General features: G+C 38.4%; 1 protein-coding gene across 2 annotated transcripts in view; it reads right to left on the bottom strand.

Moving 5' to 3' along the window:
• The window catches only part of NUDT14 (nudix hydrolase 14), a 60,430-nt gene that overhangs the window by 5,906 nt on the left and 34,202 nt on the right, over window positions 1-20,322 (bottom strand). For both annotated transcript variants that reach the window (XM_058027182.1, XM_058027183.1), the window contains exons 3-4: window positions 11,465-11,529; window positions 6,479-6,716 (exon numbers count right to left, since the gene is read on the bottom strand). In XM_058027182.1, coding sequence (XP_057883165.1) covers window positions 6,479-6,716; window positions 11,465-11,529 — 303 coding nt within the window. The remainder of the gene's footprint in view (window positions 1-6,478; window positions 6,717-11,464; window positions 11,530-20,322) is intronic.

The following is a 20,322-nucleotide window of genomic DNA, read 5'->3' on the forward strand; positions in this document are numbered from 1 at the left end:
GCTTCAGTGTCAGTCCAGGTTTAGCACCAAACCCAGCAGGTCATGGCTCACACTGACCCAGACCTACTAAGCCTGGCTTGACCTCAGCTGGGTGTTCCAGCTGTATTCTGATGTGTCTGCACAGGGCTTGGCTTCTGTGCCACTGTGGGACAAAGGCAAATGATCTACACAAAACACAACTCGTTTTTCCTTGCCTCTTCATCCTGAGGATTGGTTTCCTCTGAGGAGCTGATGGTCACTCCAATTAACAGCTCACAAATATCCTTGTCAAGCCATTAGGGCTTTAGCTCACAAGCCCTGTAATTTCAACAGAGAGATTTTAAACCCCAAAACTCTATTAGAACTGAACTTTCTGCATTGCTTCAGACAGTTAGAAACCTCCATTACCTTTGACAACAGCAAGTCTAGGAATGTAAGCATGTCAAAGCAAGGATACCAAAGTCGTATGGTTTTTATCACAGTAGTAACTTATATATAAGTTTAACACATCAAAACAAGATTGTGTGCTGCCTTCCCATATTTCACTTAGAATAAAACACTCAAACAGTGAGATTAAATCATGCTATGGCTTTTAAAGCCCTGGGCAGCACACTTTTAGGCAATGCCACACCAGAGGAGGAGCTTCTGCAGAATGACTGTGAAGCACTTCTCCCCTCCTGCCCAGGGTGGGAGGCTGTAATTAGAGTATTTCCATCTACTTCCTCCTCAGACCAGGGGAAACACAGGAGGCAGACTGTCACTCCAATCTGTTTTTGAAACACAGCAATATCAGCTACCACAAAGCCTTTGTTTAACTGCTCCCTTTTATCAAATGCACGAGGAAATACACAGTGCTCGAAACTGAGCTCACAAAATGGGACTTTTCACTTGTCCTAAGTTCATGAGCATAAAGATACAGCACATATATTTTTTATCAGAAGTGGGAAACAGTATCTTATGGCTTAAAAAAAAAAAGGTTTAGTAGTGTCTGAAGCCACAAGTGAGACTGAGTTTGCCAACAGTCAGTGAGTTTTTTCTTCACAATGAGTGTGCACATGTGTGCATGTCCACACACACATTGCTAATCAGGGCCAAAATTCAAAGCTTTGGTTCAGATTTGCTTTGCCTTTTTCTCATGTCTGGGTGCTCGCCTATGCCAGCCACTTGTCTCATTCATAAGTATAATGTTTGTAAATACTGTATTTTGAATTTGAAGAAACAAACATGTATGAGAATATAAACAGTATTTTATAATCTTCTCCTCTGCTACAAGATGCTACAAATAAATTAATTTATCCTTGTGAAGACTTATGACTTTAGTTCAGATTTCTGACAGACAGCAATTAAAAGCTAAATTTCTTGTAATGTGTTAATATTAAACAAATATAAAATCTATACACAATCAACATTCTTAGCAACACAGAAATATATCCTTTTTTTGGTTTTAATCTTACACAGTGAATGTCCAAATTCCTGAAAGAAATATATCCTTTTCTAAGACATAAGCCATCTGGATGCAAAATTTGGGTATAGAGTGAATACATAATTCGTGTTTACAAATAAATGTGACACAAATCTCTGTTATTTATGCTTAAATCAAGATCTACTTCGGCATGCAACATGTAAACTGATGATCAGTGACATGCAGCTCCTATTGTCACTTCTCAGGACCTTTGTACAGTTCTGACATTATGAGCAGCAGGTGCAGGAAAAAAGCACAGAGGTAATTAGCATAAAATTATATTACATTATGCCATCACCCAACAGGTGTACTAGCAGGTGATCTTTCTAATTATAATGCACTCTAAGATTTTCAAGGCTATTATTCTTTCTACATAAAAACCTGTGAATACAAACCATTTTCACCTCATTGCACTGAGGCTAAAAGCCATGGCACAGTAATTGGAACATCTAATATTAATTCTCTGAATGCTCTTCTTGTACATTTTGGGAAAAAAAAATCAAATGTAGGAAGATTAAAGTAAGTACCTATTTTAATACAGTCAGTCCTTTAAACTAATCCATCTGATTTCTTTGCTGTGGGGCTGAGAACCTACAGCTCCTATTGTATCCAGGTCAGAGCCAAGAGTTTTTTACAGCCTCTGGGAGAAAATAAAGATGTAATGAGGGGAAAAGGAAGTTGAACTAGCAGCTCTGGTTCAACTCTACCCTGATGTTCTGAAGTGTTACTGAAGTCCAATTAATTTTATCAGTATTCTTCAGGACAACCATCATTTTCAAGAAGTAAAAGAAAATACTTTGCAATAGCAACAATAACATCAATGACAAAAACAACACTGCCCCTGTCTTGTAAGAAAACATGTCTCAAGGCAGATAGCTGGAAGTACAACCTAAGAAACTAACTCACAGCTGAATTTCAGCACGTGGGATTCAATCAGAAAACTGCAGGGATACCATGACAGAAAAAAAATTTGTAATATCTGGTATATGAGTAAGTCCAAAGTAAGATGTTCACTTAAAGAAATTTGTATTTGTGAAAAAACCTCCAAACATTAAAGGAAGCTCACAGATTTCTTTTAGAGCTTCTAAAAATGTTGAATTTAACTTCAACTTTCATGAACCCTCAGTGTATAATTACACTACAATAGGATTAGCTGAATTTTGTTATTTTATTATTGAATCAGGTAATTCCTTTACACCTCTCACATCAACCACCTATGTTATTTTTGACTGATTACAACGACAAGAACTCAAGACATCAGCAGCCACCAACATTTCCTGAAGTCTCCAAAAGTGAATTAGCTGCTGCCATAATTTAAATCAACCTTTTTGCAGTACCAAAATGAAGTTACTGGATGCCAAGCACAAAAGTAGAAATTTGTGATGATACTAAACTCACCATACAGGCTGCAAACAATAGAGATTCTTTTCAGAATGATCCCTCCTCTGTCTACACAGCAACATGAACCATCTGCATTTCAATTCACCTCCTGTCTGGCAATTTTCTATTATAGGAACAGATATTTCTGATTTTCGAAGTGTGATTCCTCTGTCCTCCTCCAGTCAAGTTCCTCCAAATATGTTTGTGTTTCTTGTTATCTTCCCCCAGCCCAGCCTCCCTCCCTCACCCACACCATACTGTCCTGCTGCTGGAACAATTTGTTCCAAAGATTCTTACTGAAATGGCCTAAATTCCCCAACGCCTGGCTTCTCTCCTGATTCCTCATTGACTCCACAGCTCCTCTGTGGATCATTCAAGGTAATTAAGTCTGAGATCTGCTTAATTCACTGACTTCTATGTGATGAGTATTAAATCACGGGAGCTTTGACAGAGCTTAAGCAGGGGTCCAGTGGGTTACCTGCATGTGTATGAATTACCTGTGGCAGTACTAGGCTCACACTTTCCAGCTTAGCTGAGAGGCACAAAAAAAAAATCCCCCCAAACTGCTACAGGCCCTGATAATAAATGAGGAAAATCCCTGCTATCTTCAGATTACCCCTAACCTCTACAGTTATAGAACAGAGAACAGAGCAAAGTTGAATACAGTCTAAGTACTTTCCTCATTTCCTTACATAGAATTCTCCTCTACCACAATGAATGTACTTTCCCCAGGTCCATTCAGTTCTCAGCCTATGATTTTTTTCTGCATTGTTCCTTCATCTCTTCTTCCTCTTCTTCCACTCAAGGTTTTCATTTTCAATTCTTCCCCATAGTCTAAGTTCTCCCTATGGATTGTCCATGCTCCATCTTTCTTAATTCATTAGGCACAGAAATGTATTGACCCCCCTAGCCAAAACCATTTCTCCCTTTACATTTGATGTGTTTGGCTTTTCATGCCCTTCTGTCAGGTCTAACTCAAATCCTGCTTTTATTCCAGGCAGACAATTTCCTTCTGATGATTATGATTCCAGCAAGGGGTGTCATTAGGAATACAACTCCCTGCTTTCAGATCAAAGGCTGTGATGACACAGAATATCGACAGGAGGTGAATGACAATTCAGAATCATGGAATATTCTGAGTTGGAAGGGACCCACAAGGATCATCAGGTTCAAAAGACAAACAACAAACTCCAGTGTATAAAGAATGATCTGTGAGAATAGGGGAAATAATGCTTCCACTCTCTCCAGGAAAGCCCCCACTAAAGAACTGTGCTTCACTTTGGGCACTAATTTTTTAAGAAATGTGCAGACCAGATGGAGAGAAGGCAGAGGACAGCAGAAGGGATGATCAGCTATCTAGAAAATATGATCTGAAGAGAAAGACTAAATCAATTAAAATAGTTTTGCACGGGCAAAAATAAAATAAAGGGAACATGCTTTAACAAGGAGGTGGAAGGGGCAGAAGTACTTCATGTCCACTGGGGACAGAGTAGTAAGTGTCAGTGTTGAAGTAAAGAAAGGGAAATTTGGGCAAGACATGAAGGGAAAGTTGCTTGTGGTACAGACAGATAGGACACTTCAGACAGAATGCCAAAACCCTCCAAGAGAGGCCACAGAATGGTCAGATTTGAGAGAAAGCACAGATGCACATTTGCCACAACTGGTGGCAGTCCAGCTGAGGCTGATCTTTGGAAGAGGAGCCATCTAGAGAGAGCCCCCCAAAACTCTGACCTGGGGCACTGATCAATAAATAATGCAGAGCAGCTATTACACAGATTGCTGGGATGGGAGATAAGAGTACAAGTGCAGGATGCATTGCAATTGTAATGGCATGCATATGCATTAATGCAATGCTTTATGCCTGTGCTTTGTATTGACAGTCACAGCATGAAACAGCAGCAAAATCCACTTGGAAAAACCTGCTGCACTTAGAAAAAGCCCAGGAATTCTTATATGTAGTGTAGCCATTACAGAAAAAAATGTCCTTGGGAGACCATAAATGAACTGATTACTTCCTTTCTTTGCATCAAATCCTCAAGGATCAGAAAGATGCCAGTCCTTGGCTGGAGGAAAAACAAGACGCTCCTAACAGGAATATTTGGAATAAAATCCTAAAACTAGATCATTTTTTTCACAAAAAACCCTGTGAAATATCATCTTTGAGGCTTCAAACTTTCATATTAATTTAAAAATGTAAAAATTATACAAGCCCTTCTGACTTCAGCATGGATCTCCATGGGCAGAAAGCTGTGTCCACATGGACAATGGAGGATTATGAGCTCTTTGCAAAGGTCTCAACAAAGAAAACCCCAATTGTATACACTCTTCACAAATCAGTGCAATTAAGAAAAAAAAAAGCAACTGAATGAACAACCACCTGTAACATACAAAGACATTTATCAGCACCAAAGCACAGAGAGTTTTAGGCAGATATAAATCATTAATATTGAGTCAAAGTTCTGCACTAAATCTCCCACCTTCTACAGGAATTGTATTCTGCTTTTCCTCCTTTGCATTTGTATGCACATACATACATACACATACATATGTATATATCTGCATGCAGCAGCCTGTCAGTGTCACCCAACCTATGAAATTCTATAGACAGCTTTTGCTCATAAATCTGGAAGACACTTTTTCTTTCAGTAGAACAAACCCTTAATCTGGTTTCAATGAGTTGTAAAAGACAGCTCCTGTGATTCACCCCCTCCCCTCAACAGAAGCACTGCTTGTTAATCCAGCAGGAAATAACATTTGCCAGGATTGACAGCTGTGGATTTGTATTCAATTCCCAAATTAAAAACCAATGACAGTGCCTAGTTCAATGGAGTTGTCAAGTAAAATAAAGAAAGTAAAAAACCTGCTGCTTTCTCTGTAAAATACAAACATACATACATTTTGGATAACAATACTAAAAGCTGGGAATGAGATATAATAGGATTAAAGCTGTGTGCAAAGTTTCTCTTTGTTTTTTTTTTTTTTCACCAACAACTCACATTTTGTATTTTTCCACTTACATATTAATGTTTCTCTTTAGTCCTAATAAATGTTTTAAAACATGTTAAAAACTATTTCAGTAACTATTTGTAACCCTGCAAAAATAAAATGTAATAATTTTGACAGTCAGATCTGCAAAATCTTCACATGTAACAATAATTATTGTCCAATTCAAAGAAGCTTTAACCACAGACCAAATATTATGAAGAGATCTAATGCCACAGGTTCTCATGCTTCTGAAAAATCATGGTAAAGGTTAATCAGAGAGCATCTTGGGCAGTTTCTATTGTTAATCTGAATAATAACAATAAGAGATGGAAAACACTCAGTATAGTAAAGATAGGCTGTTTTCTAGTGCTGTAACAAACTCTGAAGAGCCCAGTGTAACTTTTTCCTGTTCTAACAGTCTTTGGAATAAGTCACAATGGTATCATTCTTCCTGGGAATTCAATCCCATAATTATCATACTGATTATATATTTCTAATTCCTTACATTTCTGTAAACACTCCTCTCACTTGCAAAAAATTACACCTGTCTGGTACCTTCAGATGTCCACGTTCCTCCAACACTGCTTAAACAAGGCAAGAGGGAACACTCAGGCCACTTCAGCAGTCTGTGAAACAATGAAATGCTAAATGTTGTAACTTGCTGCTACTTACCTGTAAGAAGTGATCCTCCTGAGGTCTGCAGTGGAAACACGATAGCCACACTCTTCCAAAACTTCCTCACAAGCAATTTCTTCTAAAGAAAGGCCTGGCTTGTCCACAATGCCAGCACAGAGTTCATAGGTCACTCCAACCACAGCAGGTAAGGGATTTTCCAGGGAAGGGAAACTCTCCTTGTCCTGATTCTCAAACACTTGAGGCTGATGCCTTTCTATTTCACACATGTAAACAGCTTAAAAAAATCCCAAAAGAGAAAAGAAAAAGAAACAAGGGGCAGTGAGTTAGTCTCTTTATATTAAATACAAAAAAGGGTTGCGGACAAATTTTGCCTGGAAATTAACAACCATGAGAGTACTTGAGAGTAACAAGGAATTCAGCTGTGTTATCTGTTAAAATAATGACACACAAAACTGGAATTTTAAAGAACAAAGGTTTGCTTGCCATGTCCGTAAAATTATTCTTTAAACTCTTACTTGTACTTACATCATCTGAAATGAATTCATGGACACCTTAAAATAAATAAAAATTGAAAAAGGAAGCTAGTTCATCCAAGAAATCGAAGTGCCAGAAGCCCCACACAGCTCCCATTTGTTGGGCAATGCAGATATTGGGATTTAATTTAAACTATGCAGTTATCTAGCAGGAAAGTTGGGTTGCACATAAAGTACCATGTGCACAATGATGAGTCTTTCAGCCTGTCAACTCAGCTGTTATTTATACAGGGTATGAAAAGCATGTATGTTTGTTTGAAAAAAAAAAAATCCTCTTTTGAACATACAGTTCCTTGCAGAGATTCCTGTGTGGAGTCTGAAAAGGACTTCTCGAACTAATCTACAAACAGCTGCCACTGTAATGCACTCCTAAAGAAAGTGCAAATGTCAGATTTTAGTCCTTATTTAAGCAAAACCTCTCACTGATGTCAAAAGAAATTTTGCCTGAGTGAGAACTGCAGGACTGGATGTCAACACAGAAAGAATCCCTACTGACAGACAACTCCAGATCATTGCAACTTTAATATACAGGCATCATTCCACTTGTTTTTTCCTTGAAATTTCCTTATGTCTATCCCCTTGCTTTTCATGAAAGCTTTCCAAGAGAGTGTTATAAACCACCGTATTTTAAACTTTGAACCTACTTTTATTCCATTAAAATATTTTACATACCTATTTCACATACACATAACATGGTTTTCAAATTAGTGTCTCTTTTATTTCCCCTTCTAAATCTTGCAGAACTGATAAATAACAACTGAGGTTTAATAGGCAACTTTTTGTCCTTCCAGGTACTGTAGCTTGGTATTTCTTAAAAAATGATGGAGAATGATGTTGCATAACAGTGAAGACCCACAGTGACTTTTTAAGCACTTGGTCTCTGAGGCAGAGTCTACACCCCAGCAATTTGTGCCTGGGATCTTTCTGCAGTGCTAATTTTGACATCTCAGAAGTGCAGAATAGCAAGATCTGCACTTGAAAGGGAGGTGTTCAGATCGGTCCAATATCCAAAATCTAATCTTTCTCCAGAAGTTAAAACTTTCAAAGCTGCTAGTCTTAGATACATCCAGGTCTTTCAGATTCAAATAGGTATGGATTAGAGTCTCCATTTCTTACTTGAGAGACATGAGTCAGAGCTCAGGTTTTTTTTTAAAGTGTAGCATGAAGCCAGAAAAAAAAAAATCCCTGCCAGCTTTAAGGGACAGCTCCTTGAAGGGTGTCTATTGTCATTATTCCAAAAACTTCTAAAAGCTAGGAAAATTATCATAAATGACAGCCACATCCAAGATTTCTCTGAGACAAGCCAAATCCTCTGAAAGTTTTATTTCTTTTTTAGTACTGACATACCCATATCAGATAATTAAAAAAGGAACAACACAAGCATCCCAATAAAGGCTTTGGGCAGGATAAAACAGGATACAGGTAAGAATGTGGGGTACAGACATATGAAGATGTGACTTAAAAGTGTTAAAAGTCTTCTGTAGCTCTGTCATTCCATCAGGCACCTGCCATTCTCCTTCTTCCTCAGCACAACTCAGCCACAGGTAGATCAAAACCTACATTTCCAGAAGGACCTAATTCAGCAATCCTCTTCAGAGCAAAGTCCTGTGATATGGCCACACTTCAAGCCCAGGAACAGTTTTTCTCTGTAGATAAGGAAGAAAAGAAGCAGTACCAGCCACTTCTGTAAGAGCCCAAATATTAGAGCATTCACCAAGGAGTCTGATTATCAATTTATTATCACCTGTCTTCAAAGGTTCCAACTCAATTGAACTCTCACAGATAAGCAAAGCCTGGAAAGCCAAGCTGCCTTCTAATGTCAGGGAACAGAGAATCTCCCATAGCTCTCTTGAAGGTGCAAAACTGACTGCACAAGTGATGCAGTGGATGATAAAGAACTGGATGGAAAAGCAGTGTGTGACCTACTGGCTAAGGCATATTCTTCAGAGGGAAACCTGTGACCCTCCTCTTCCTCACCAGAAGTTGTGATCTTACTGCAAATTCGCAGAGGCTGGAAAGCAGAATCCAGAAGCCCCAGCACAGTCACCCAGCCACTTGTCCCATGTCTGCTGTTCCCTTGTCTTCCAACGCCTCCTTGGCCAGGAACTGCCTCTGCACCATGGCTGGGCTGTCTCCTCCATGGCCAGAGGGACACGGCCACGAGCAGCAGCACAGTGAGGAACCAACCTGTGCCAGGGCAGCTTCTGGCTGCTCACCAGGAAGAATGACAACAGAAAGGGTTGTCAGGCTTTGGAAAAGGCTTCCCAAGGAAGTGATGGAATCCACATCTGGACTAATTACCCTGGAGCCACTCAGCTGTAACAAAGTTTCCACTCAGAGGGGAAACTCTAGTAGAATTGACGTTCTCACCTTCCTTTGTATAACATGGGACAAAGGATAGATGGTTCAACCAAATGGAGCAAATAAGATCACTGCTGTTGTTAAAAGCAGCCTTTGTAAATGACACATATAGGGACTTGTTTGCTGACCCTAAACAGAAGAAAACAACAATACAGACTGAGGAGCCAGTGGTTTGGCTGTCTGGGAAGGTGCTGGCTCCTCTATAAACTTCTGATTGTGCTTGTGTTTTGTACCTCCTGAAAGGGAACATGACTTATGATTCAAATCTTTGATACTGTTTCTTGTAAGTCAGTGGAAAAACAAACATCACAATGCATTGAAAGGTCATTATACTTACAGTTAATTAACCAGAGCACATAGCTTTACAGTTATTAAACCATAGCACATAGGTCTCAACCCCAGCAACATATCATTTTATTATATTTGAAAATGTGTGGTCAATTGCCTACCAAAATAAGCACTTACCAATACCTTTGCAAATTAGTCATGGGTGAGGTACATACACAGAGATACATGCTTATCTTTCTTCTCTCTGCTCCTCCCAAATGTGGGATTTCATGATCATTCAGGATGATCTAATCCCAGAGCACACTGTTTGCCTCACTGGTTGTGTGCTTCTGCCACCAAGTCAGCACGAACTCCTTCAGCTCCCTGCTCCTCAAAACCTCCTGTCTGCAGCCATTCTGCTGTGGCTGCTAAGGGCTGCTGCTGCCAAACAGACTGGGAGGGATGAGTGCCTTTACAAGCAGCACAGCCATCAGTGGGAAAAGCTGCTCCTGCCAGCAGAGCCTAGGGAGGGCGAGCACACATGGCAGCAGCACACGTGCAGGGCCGCGCCTGCAGAGCGAGCGGCAGCTGCTCCCTCCCAGCAACGAGGGATCGCCTTCCTGGTGGGACCCTGGTGGGAGCTGGCAGGGAGAAAAGCCTCAGCCTTTGTCTTGGATTTGTGGAACAGGCACCAGGACAGACAATAACCATGGAATGGAGATATAATTATAAATATAGGGATGTGAGTAAGGGCAGGGCATGGCTGTGATCACTGAAGTGCTGTGGGATACCTGACTGACCACTGTGCCTATGGCCAGGTGTCTGAGCAGCTCCAGCCTCTGGAATGGCTTCACTCCAGTCTTTTGAGGCTGATTGGACACTTTCACAGAGATAATGCAATGAATGTGTTGCTGCTCAGTACATATATATATGTGTGTATAAATATATATATGCATGCACACACTTCTCCCTGAGATTGCCTCAAAGAGAGCAAGAGCTGTGGGAGCCATTTGTTCGCTGGCAAATAAAAGACAGTGGATTAGTGATGAACAAATAACCAAACACTTTATACAAGTCAATTAGCACTTGATGAGAAGGATGCACTCTCGATGTAACACTGCTGCACAGCACTGGAGAGGCTGTAATCACTGTCAGGAAGAAAGGGCAGTGTGACACTACCCTAGAAAGTTTTCTATAAAGTCTACCATGAGCAGTCTTGAAATGGTCTCTTAGCAACAGTCAGTGAAATACCTTGTCATTTCTTTCAATTAAAATGCAGCGAATACGCATTTCGTTTTTAACTTCCTGAAAGTAAATATTGCTTTGAGTTAAAGGAACCTCAAAAAACCTCAGAAAAAAATATGTATTAACCTAAATTCATAATAACTGGTAAAATGAAGTTGTCCACATACTGGTGAAAAAGCATACAATCCTGAATCTCTCTCATTTCAAATTCCCAACTATACAATGCACAATAAGACAGTACAAATAAAAAGAATATTTAAGACAGAGCAAAACAAAAAGGAAAATACTGTGCTTCTGTACAAGCAGGTCAAGAAGGAACTTCAAATTAAAGCAATTTCTTGCATGATCATTGTAGAGCTGTTTGTAATTTCATCCAAAAAAGGACAATAACCAGCCCAAGAGCAGAATGTAAGACTACCCAGATCATTCATTTCATCTGTAATGGAAATTTCCCTGGTTAGAAATTCTGACTGACTGAAAAGGATGGGCTATCATACAAAGAAACAGAATATAGAACAAAGATTTTATCACCACAGATGCACCAACTTTTAACTGCTAAACCCTTAAAAGCTTGCTTCACTAGAGAGCAAAAGTAAATGTAAAAAAGGAGGATTACCTGGGCGGAACTGCTTCACCACAACAAAGCACTGCCGAGAAGTATTAAAGATCAGGATTGACACACTGAGGAGGAAGATAAAAAACACCAAAAGATCAATGCTTTATGAAGGATTAATGCAGAGCTATTAAACTGACATCTTGTGAATTTAATTTCAACTATATAAATGCACATAAGATTTATTACTAAAGCCACAACACAGCAAGGTTCATGTCCAAAATCCATCTAGAGGGATAGATCATGTTCCCAAAGCCCATGACAATTTTGTTTAAAATTAAGTCCCTTTTGTCTCCTGGTATGCAAAATAAGCACCAATCAATTCCTTCTTCCCAACAGGAACACTACCACCACCCCCTCTTCCAGTCTAGGAACACTGGTACTAGACAGCAAAAAATCCTTACAAATAAAAACATTTTTTTCCCCTTATATCAATCTCAAATTAGGATAGTCAAAACCTCAGGCACAGTCTAGTCTCATTCAGAGACAGTGACTCCTGTAAAAGCACAGAGCATCTTTTATCTGCAGCTTTCTGAGCTCAGGTTTCCAAACAGACACCATCCAAGTCCGATTTTGTACAAATTTAACCCAGCAGCTTCACCTGCTACACTCAGTGGTTCTTTGGTTGCTTGCAGTACATGTCATGGGGACACCTGATGGGCTGAGCATTTGGACATGCTCTGGATGTTCTGATATAATACTGATGTTCTCTGCTTGCCTAATACACTCTCAGGTTTCACTAGTTTAAGAAAATGCAGACAAAAGTTTTTCTCCTTAGTTGGTAGCCCACTGCCACCTGAAAAAACAAGTGTATATTTTGCTCATTACCATGGCAGCATTCTCTCATTTGTTCTGCCTCACTGTATGCAATCGAGACGTTAATTCATTATTCTATGAATTCTACAATGGATTAGACTCACAATGGCATATTTGCAGGGCTGAGTCAAGCTTTCAACTTTCCTTGTAAAAGAGCTGTATATTTATTTTCACTATTTGATTTAATAATGAAGTCTCAAGCTGCCAAAGAAAATGCTATCTGATGATTATTAAAAACAATGTCAATGTTTATTATAATAATATATAAAAACCAAAACAGAAGGGAAAAGTCCAGATGTTAATATTTATATTCATGCTTGCTATTCTCAAAGACCTGTACTGCATATTGATGGCTTCCTGCCCTGGGAGATGCCATTTGCAGGCAATTTTAAAGCAAAGGTTTTAGCCTTCAGAGAGGCTGGAGGAGAACATGCACTCTGTTTCCTGGCACTAGGGTTCTTTCTGGAATATCTGGGAGTTTGTGCTGGAAGAAATGAAGTTAAACCACAGACCATAATATCTTTAAGGTTACTTAAATATTATTCCTTTATTCTTTGATTTTTTTTCTTTTCATGACTGATCCTCTCCCCAAAGCATTACTATCTGAGGGCAGACACTGCTCTAAATAAAAGAGGAAAAGGAATTACTGCCACCAAATCTTTGTTGTTTTGTCCACAGGCACTGCCTGAAAGTGGAGTGAGCAGCAGCCTAAAGCTGCTGATGGAGAGTGGAAGCTTCCTGAAGCAGATGGTTGCCCTTTACCTTTCTTTACATCCACCACCCCAGGCCCAATCTTTCCTTTGGCTTGCCTTCTTCAGCACGTCTCATTAAATAACTCATACCAACTCATTAAAAATGGCTCAGCTATTAGACATTATTTTTTCCTAGGAGTCAATCACTTGAGATTTTTATGGAACAGATGGGAAAATTAAAAACAATCTGTCAGAATTAAGGAACAAGATCAAATTAGCTGGAAAGGAGTAGCAGCAAGTTATTACAATTGTCTGCTTCTCACACCATCTTGAGATGAGAGGGTACAGAAATGGCACAAATCTGTAGAACTTTCTATTTAATTACTTCTAATTTTCTGAGAGACTAACAAACAATTTTGAACAGAAATTTACATCTTTTAACAATCCACAACACACAAGCTCTAATATTTCCTGTCAGATTTGGGGAGTCATGGAAGAAAAAGTTCAGAATTATACCTTTTTAGAAGGGGAGTAACACTGGGAATGCCATTTACTGTTTCATTGTTCAGAAGAAACAACATAACATGAAATATTTCCACAGGTCACCAGGTCTGCAACTTCTGAAAAACCCACTGAAGGCTGCATTCAGGATAATTATCTGAGTATTACACAAAGTTAGAGCAAGACAGTTCAGCTGAGCTGAGTGGAGGAGCCTCACTCCCATTTTCAATGGGTTTCCTTATAATCACCCAAAATGTGGGTTCACATGATTGGTGTGGCCTATAAGGAAAATATTTATCTTCTGGAGTTTTAAACGATCATACAAAGAATTCACTACAAAGTCAGTTTAAGAGTTTAAGATTGCTATTTTTTCAGATGATACAGGCTACCAAAAAGAACTAATACAAATCCATTAGTAGGTCCAAACACATCTTTCAGTGGTGTCATACCATGGGGTATTATAGAGGTATTTGATGCTTCAAGGCAATTCCCTTCAAAAAATTACAACCAGATCTATTTTAGGGTATTATATACTACTATTTTTAAATGGGGAGTAAACATATAAAAATTAAAACATCCATAAGAACTTTTGTGAGCATCTCCACAACTAAAAGATACAGAAAAGAAATGAAGCCAAAGTTGCACATTCGGGAAAAACACACAAAAGCTCTAGAAAAGAAAAAAAAAAGCTCAGCCAGATTCCCTAAAAGAAGGCAGTAATACTATACAAGAATTTAATCTAAAATTAATATCAAAGGTCCTAATGTAGCAACAGGGTTCTTGTCTCAAACAAGAGCACAAGGCCACTTTTTTATTATATTTTACAAAGGAAAACAATACTCAGGTATAAAAGGATCATGATAAATCCCAAGCTTCCATTCATGCCTTAAAAGAAGCTGTAACACCTCTGCACTAAGGAAACAGCAGTCTCAGGTGTTAGAAGGTCTCAGCTCAGACCTGCCAATCTTTACACTTTGTGTGGCACATTACTTTTACCATGTTCCAGAGGATCTTTGCTGGCTATTCCTCCAGCACTGACTCTGGGGGAAATCAGAGGTGTAAAAGGAGAGCTCAGGAATGCAAATACCACTGCCCAGTGAAAGAGACACAGCTCCTCCACACCACATCTGTCATGGTTGCATTAGGGACTATAAGCAAACAGAAAATTTATTAAGAGATGACAAGGTGTGTAAAGTGTCTTCCAGGGCTGGCGAAGACCACAGACCTACTTAACCTTCAGCTCAGCCTTGTCCTCAACTTCCCACTGCAGTGGCTCCCACCCACTTTATACATTAAATAAATCACTACTCTAATTACAGCAGTTCTCCCCAAAGAAAGCATGCATGTAAACAGCTTACTGTGCAATGATGTAGAATATTGTTCTTTCTATAAATATGGGAACAATTGGAGTAGCTTTAAAATATTTTAAGAAATATATGTACTTAAAATGTCACATACAAAGAGCATTTAACCTGTACTCGAGCTGTTGTTGTACTAAAGTTTGCAGTTGAAGTGTGTCTGTCTTGGCACACAATGTTTTCTGAAAGGGATTCCAACTATTCAACCAAGGCTCTCTTGTAGCATTTAACCATTTAAACTTCAAAAAAGCCCCAAGTGAAACAGGTGTTAGGATTGGATGGATATGTGACTTCCCTAAACTAAATCAATGTGCAGAAATCAGAAGCTGACCCAAGGGCCCTGCAACATAAGAGTGCAGAACCTTAATTCCTCCTCCACCTTTAAGACTTTTATGAAAAGAGAAAACACCTACCTGAATACAACCTTTACAGCTGAAAACACTGCTGAGAATAGTTTAGAAAATGACTCTATTGTGTGCCATAGAAAACTACTTCCACAATTTTCCTTCCCCCAACATAGTACAGCTCTGTATTTACTGGAATCACAGGAACTGATGCTTTGTGATATTCCAGCTCAGCAGACATTTAGCAGAAATACTACAACTTCACACTCAAACCTGAGAAAGGAAGGTGATGTTTCATGGAGCAGCACAAGGGATGCAGCATTTGACCGCAGCAGCTCTGAGGCAGGGGGCAGATGAAAACTGACATCCTGTTGAAATGTGCACACACACATATGGACCATGCAAAGTTAATTCTTTTAAAATCCATCCCAGAAACTGAGATCAGCAAATGAACTTTACCACAGCTTCTTAAATGTGTACTTCTAGGGCTATAGTTAATCCACATGCAACTGCTGACACTTACTAATTGCTTTTCATGAGACAAACTTTCAAAATCCTTTATTAAATAAAGATGGATTCAGTCTTTCTTTATTCTTAGATGTGGCCTTAATGCTGACTTTACAAATGTGAATTTGTAAACTAAAAAATAATTTTAGAAAATCCCCACAGTACAGCAATAGCAAAGACAAGGACAAGACCCCTGTACTTCTGTCAGTGAGCCAAGACTCTCTCAAAGCTGGAGATGAGGACTTTTAATGACAATATCCTGTATTAATAACTAAAACACTAATACATTAGGTAAATGATGAGGCAACACAGGCAAAGAAATTGACCTTTCTTAAATCCTTGTAAGAGCAACTCGGACACTGCTTGTGTCAAGCATGGATATGTGTGACACACACAAATTGTGATCAGAAATGAATAGTGAAGGATAAAGCACCTAAAAAAAGACTGATATTGACATTGAAAGCTAGGACTTCTGAGCTATTAACCTCAGCCACTTTCACCTACTTTTAAAGGTTAAAAAGTATCTCAAAATTAGTTTAAATCTTGTAATACTGGTAAGTGCTGCCTACAAACAAGAATCTCAGCTCCATGGGGGAGACTTCAGGAAATAATGATGTATGATTTCTAAAAAACCACAACAAACCAACCAAACCAAACCACCAAAACCCCTCCAATACTACTAATACAGAGCCTGCAGTATTTCAGTTACCATTTTCAATAAAGACAAAGAAAAAGGAATGGCAGATTCCAAAAGGAGACACAAAAATGGCATGCAGGAATAAAAGCAAGTAAGTGATTTAATCAGCCCCCTTGACTCTCAACAGATATTTGGTTTTAAAATTCCCTTTGATACAATCAGAAGAAAATAATCAAATGTACTGTGCAACCACAGAGGTATTTAGAGATGCATTCATCTCTGCTGGAGAGCATGTGAATATAAAACATACATTTAATATTTTTGCCCACATAGCTCATAAAGGAGAAAATGTCAAGATTTACGAATCATACTAGATGAAAAGTTAGTAAGAAATAAATAAATAATTCAGAAATCCCATAATTGTTTTAGCTTTAAAGTATAAATATGTTTTTCTTCTTGAACTTATATGAATTTGGCTTTCTTTTTTCATAGAGGGATGACAAATTGATTATTCATAGTTTTCTACGTCAAGCCTATAATTCCATCTAGTCTTTTTAAAATATAGTATTTGAGAAACATGCCAGATCACAAATAAATTATGTTTATAAAATGCTAAAGGGCTGGAATGGACCTGAAAGATCCTCTGCTCCCCCACTGCCACAGGCAAGGACAGCTCCCACCTGACCAGGCTGTTCCAGGTGTTATCCAACCTGGCTTTAAACACTTCCAGGCTTGGGGCATCCACAACCTCCCTGGGCAACCTGTTCCAGTGCCTCACACCCTCACAGTAAAAAACTTCTTCCTAATATCCAACCTAAACTTTCCCTTTTTGAATCTGTACCTATTACTCCCTGTCCTGTCAGTGCAGCTCCTGACAGAGTCTCTCTCTGTGGGTCCCCTTCAGATCCTGCAAGGTGCTCTGAGGTCTCCACACAACCACGTTCACATTTGTGAATGCGTCCTCTCCTTGTTCCAATCTAAAATGACTGTGTTTTCAGTTTGAAATGATAATCAAAAATCACCTAAACCTGTTTGAGAGCTAACACTCAACAGCAATCCTTAGGGAGGAGTCAACTCTCAGGAGGGCATGCTTCATCTTATTTCCAAATTATTTTTGATTTCTGTAAGAAAAAATTGTAGGTAGCTCCTGTGCCACTTCTGTATTCCAATTTCCCATCCATTTCACAGCTGGACACGTTCTGAAAACTTCTAATGTGGTGTCTAAAATGCTGTCTTCTTCCTTTTATCAGCACAGCACCCAGGACCTTAAGCCAGAGAAAACAGCCCCTTCGTTTTCAGAACAGAGATGTAATAAAGCTGTACCCTTTGATTACTCTCCAGTGCAATTCCTTTAGTTTCCCAGAGCTTTAGCTATAATGCAGACAGTCCTGAGATTAAATGTGTGTGCTTGCACAGTCTTTACTGGTTCATTTAAGTCTTCCTTCAAAGCATTTTGCATCTTTCAAAGGCCAACACCAATCCAATTGGCTGCTTAAAATGCAGCCCATTAGAAAAGCAAAGCTATAAGCTCCTGACAAAAACATTCACCCTTTCATACTAATCACAGATAAAGTGGATTTGGCAATAGATAATTAGAGATGTCTAAAAGACTTCTGTATGCTGATGAAATTTAAATGCTTTCTCCAACACAATGTAAATATTTAATACTAAATAAACCCAGAATAAAGTGGTGAGCCACGTATGCTTGAGAAAATAAACTTTTCTTTGGAAAAAATCAAAAGGAAGTTTGGTTTCAGTAAACTGAACTGCAGCAGGAAGTTGTTCATGACACCATAAAGCAGGAAGCATATATTTGGTTAATCATCAGACCAGCATAAAAATGAACTAAGAAGTGGTAACAAACCCATATACATGCACTTTAAAAACACATTTTGTATCTACTTGTAAAGTAGCAATTTGTATTGCCAACCAGAGAATATCATCAGGAAAACTTCTTTAGAATAAACAATTCTTTCAGCAACTTATTTTCATACAACAAAGAAAAATGAGAAAGAAAATTCAACTGCAAAATAAATGAGACATCAAAGCACACTGCTCTCAATAACATTCCTGAAGTGTCATATCTTGGCCAGTATCCCAGGATACCCTTAGAAATGACACATTGCATCTCAATGGGATTCTTTCAACAAAATATTTTAATAAATAAATTCAGGTTTTATGCTAACTTATTTGATTAAATACAGCTTTATGGGAATTATGTGCAACAGATGTCAGAGCCTGATGGGCTTTTGTTCCAATTCCTAATTGTTTGTGAAACTGCCATTTATAAATGCTATCACATAGTAAGACCAATAAATAATCCACCTAAAAAGCTTAAGTATGTCTCTATGCCGTTCTGAAATGGCAAAAGTCAAAAATTTAAAATACCACCAGGTTACAAGAAGAGCTCACAAAACAAAAAAGTTCAAGTGTTCTGCACTAAGGTAAGGGAAATTAGCAACTTTGTTTATTACCTACCAAAACCCAAACATGACGTGAATAACAAAACCTTTTGCCAGGTACAACTTTACATTCTCAGTACCATCAGTGAGAAACTGATAGTTGTTCACATTTTCCTCAGTTTTCTAGAATAAGGTTTAAAGAATTCCCTCTTTTCCAAGAGATATTTTCAGCTAAAATTCTAAAATACAGGTACTCCAACTACAGAACATTTCCTATCTTTCCTAAGATTATTTTTACCCATCCCAAATGCAGGCCATGTCTCTAGGCCATGTACTAACTCTTGGCACCCTTAACACAGAACAGGTTTATTTCAAAATCACCTGAAAGCAAAGGGAAGATTCTTTCTGATTTCAGTGATTGTAAGAGAATTAATACATTAATTTATTTTGCATATTGTTGGAAACACTAGGAAATTAAATCTCTAAACTTGTGAAAAATCCAAGATTCTTCTAATCTGGATACCAGAAACCTGTATTCAGAAATCAATGACTAACCAGTCTAAATTCTCATGTACCCACTTAGTTATAAGATTTTTTGTGGATTCTATTCTTGGAATTAGGCAAATATTCAACTTCCCAATGAAGCAATTTCCTCTATAAAGATTTTATTGCCATTTTACCCTGTTTCAGTGATACAGCAGAGAAGAGATTATACACTATAGGATGCTTTCATATCACATGCTTAAGAAGATGAAATGAGAATCTGAAAATTTATGACTTCATGTTTCTCTCTGATAACTTTACAACTTCTCATGTTTCTCTCATTCCTATGCTTTTATTTAAATTGGATCCTAAGGTAACAACATAGTAACTCATTTTAAAAGACAGTAAATACGCCTGCAGAATTCCTGGCACAAAAGCAGAGGATCTGTCAAGTCTTCACTGTAGAAAACCCCAAAAATGAACAACAAAAAACACAGCATTAAGTGCATTTTATTTGCAAATATTGTATGCAAACAAATCATGTAATTACTTGGGTTGAAGGAAACTAATAGGCTACTACATTTTTTCCTTCTAATACCAGGAAAATTATCATTATCCTGATAACATCCTTGATAGACAGATATCAAGCCTAGACCTGAGCATTTTCAATGACAGTGATTACAAAACATGCCTCCTTGCTTATTGGTAAAAACAGTTTCTTAGTGCTTAATTTTAAAAATACTTTCCTCGCCATACATAATTTCTCATTCTGCCATTGATTACTGATGAAATTAAATTATTCTGGCCTGTTCTGTAACGTTCCTTTACATTTTATGATAATTGGTAATTTCTCTCCTCAGTTGTGATAACCTTTGCATGAACATGCCCAGCCCTCATTCCCTTCTCTCAGCTATTATTTCCCTAAACTTTTCATCATTTTTGTTTGTTGAACTACTTCCAGTTATTTTAAACAGTGCATTATCTTCCACACTATCTTTGAAGATAATCAAGAAAACTCCACATCACTGACACCCTGGAGGAGACATTACAAAGACAGACAAGGTTTACAGAATAACAGCACATCATTGAAAGTAAAAGGCATATGCCACCCAAGAAAAACA

The sequence above is a fragment of the Melospiza georgiana genome, chromosome 6 (genome assembly GCF_028018845.1).
Source record: "Melospiza georgiana isolate bMelGeo1 chromosome 6, bMelGeo1.pri, whole genome shotgun sequence".
Classification (NCBI taxonomy): Eukaryota; Metazoa; Chordata; class Aves; order Passeriformes; family Passerellidae; genus Melospiza; species Melospiza georgiana.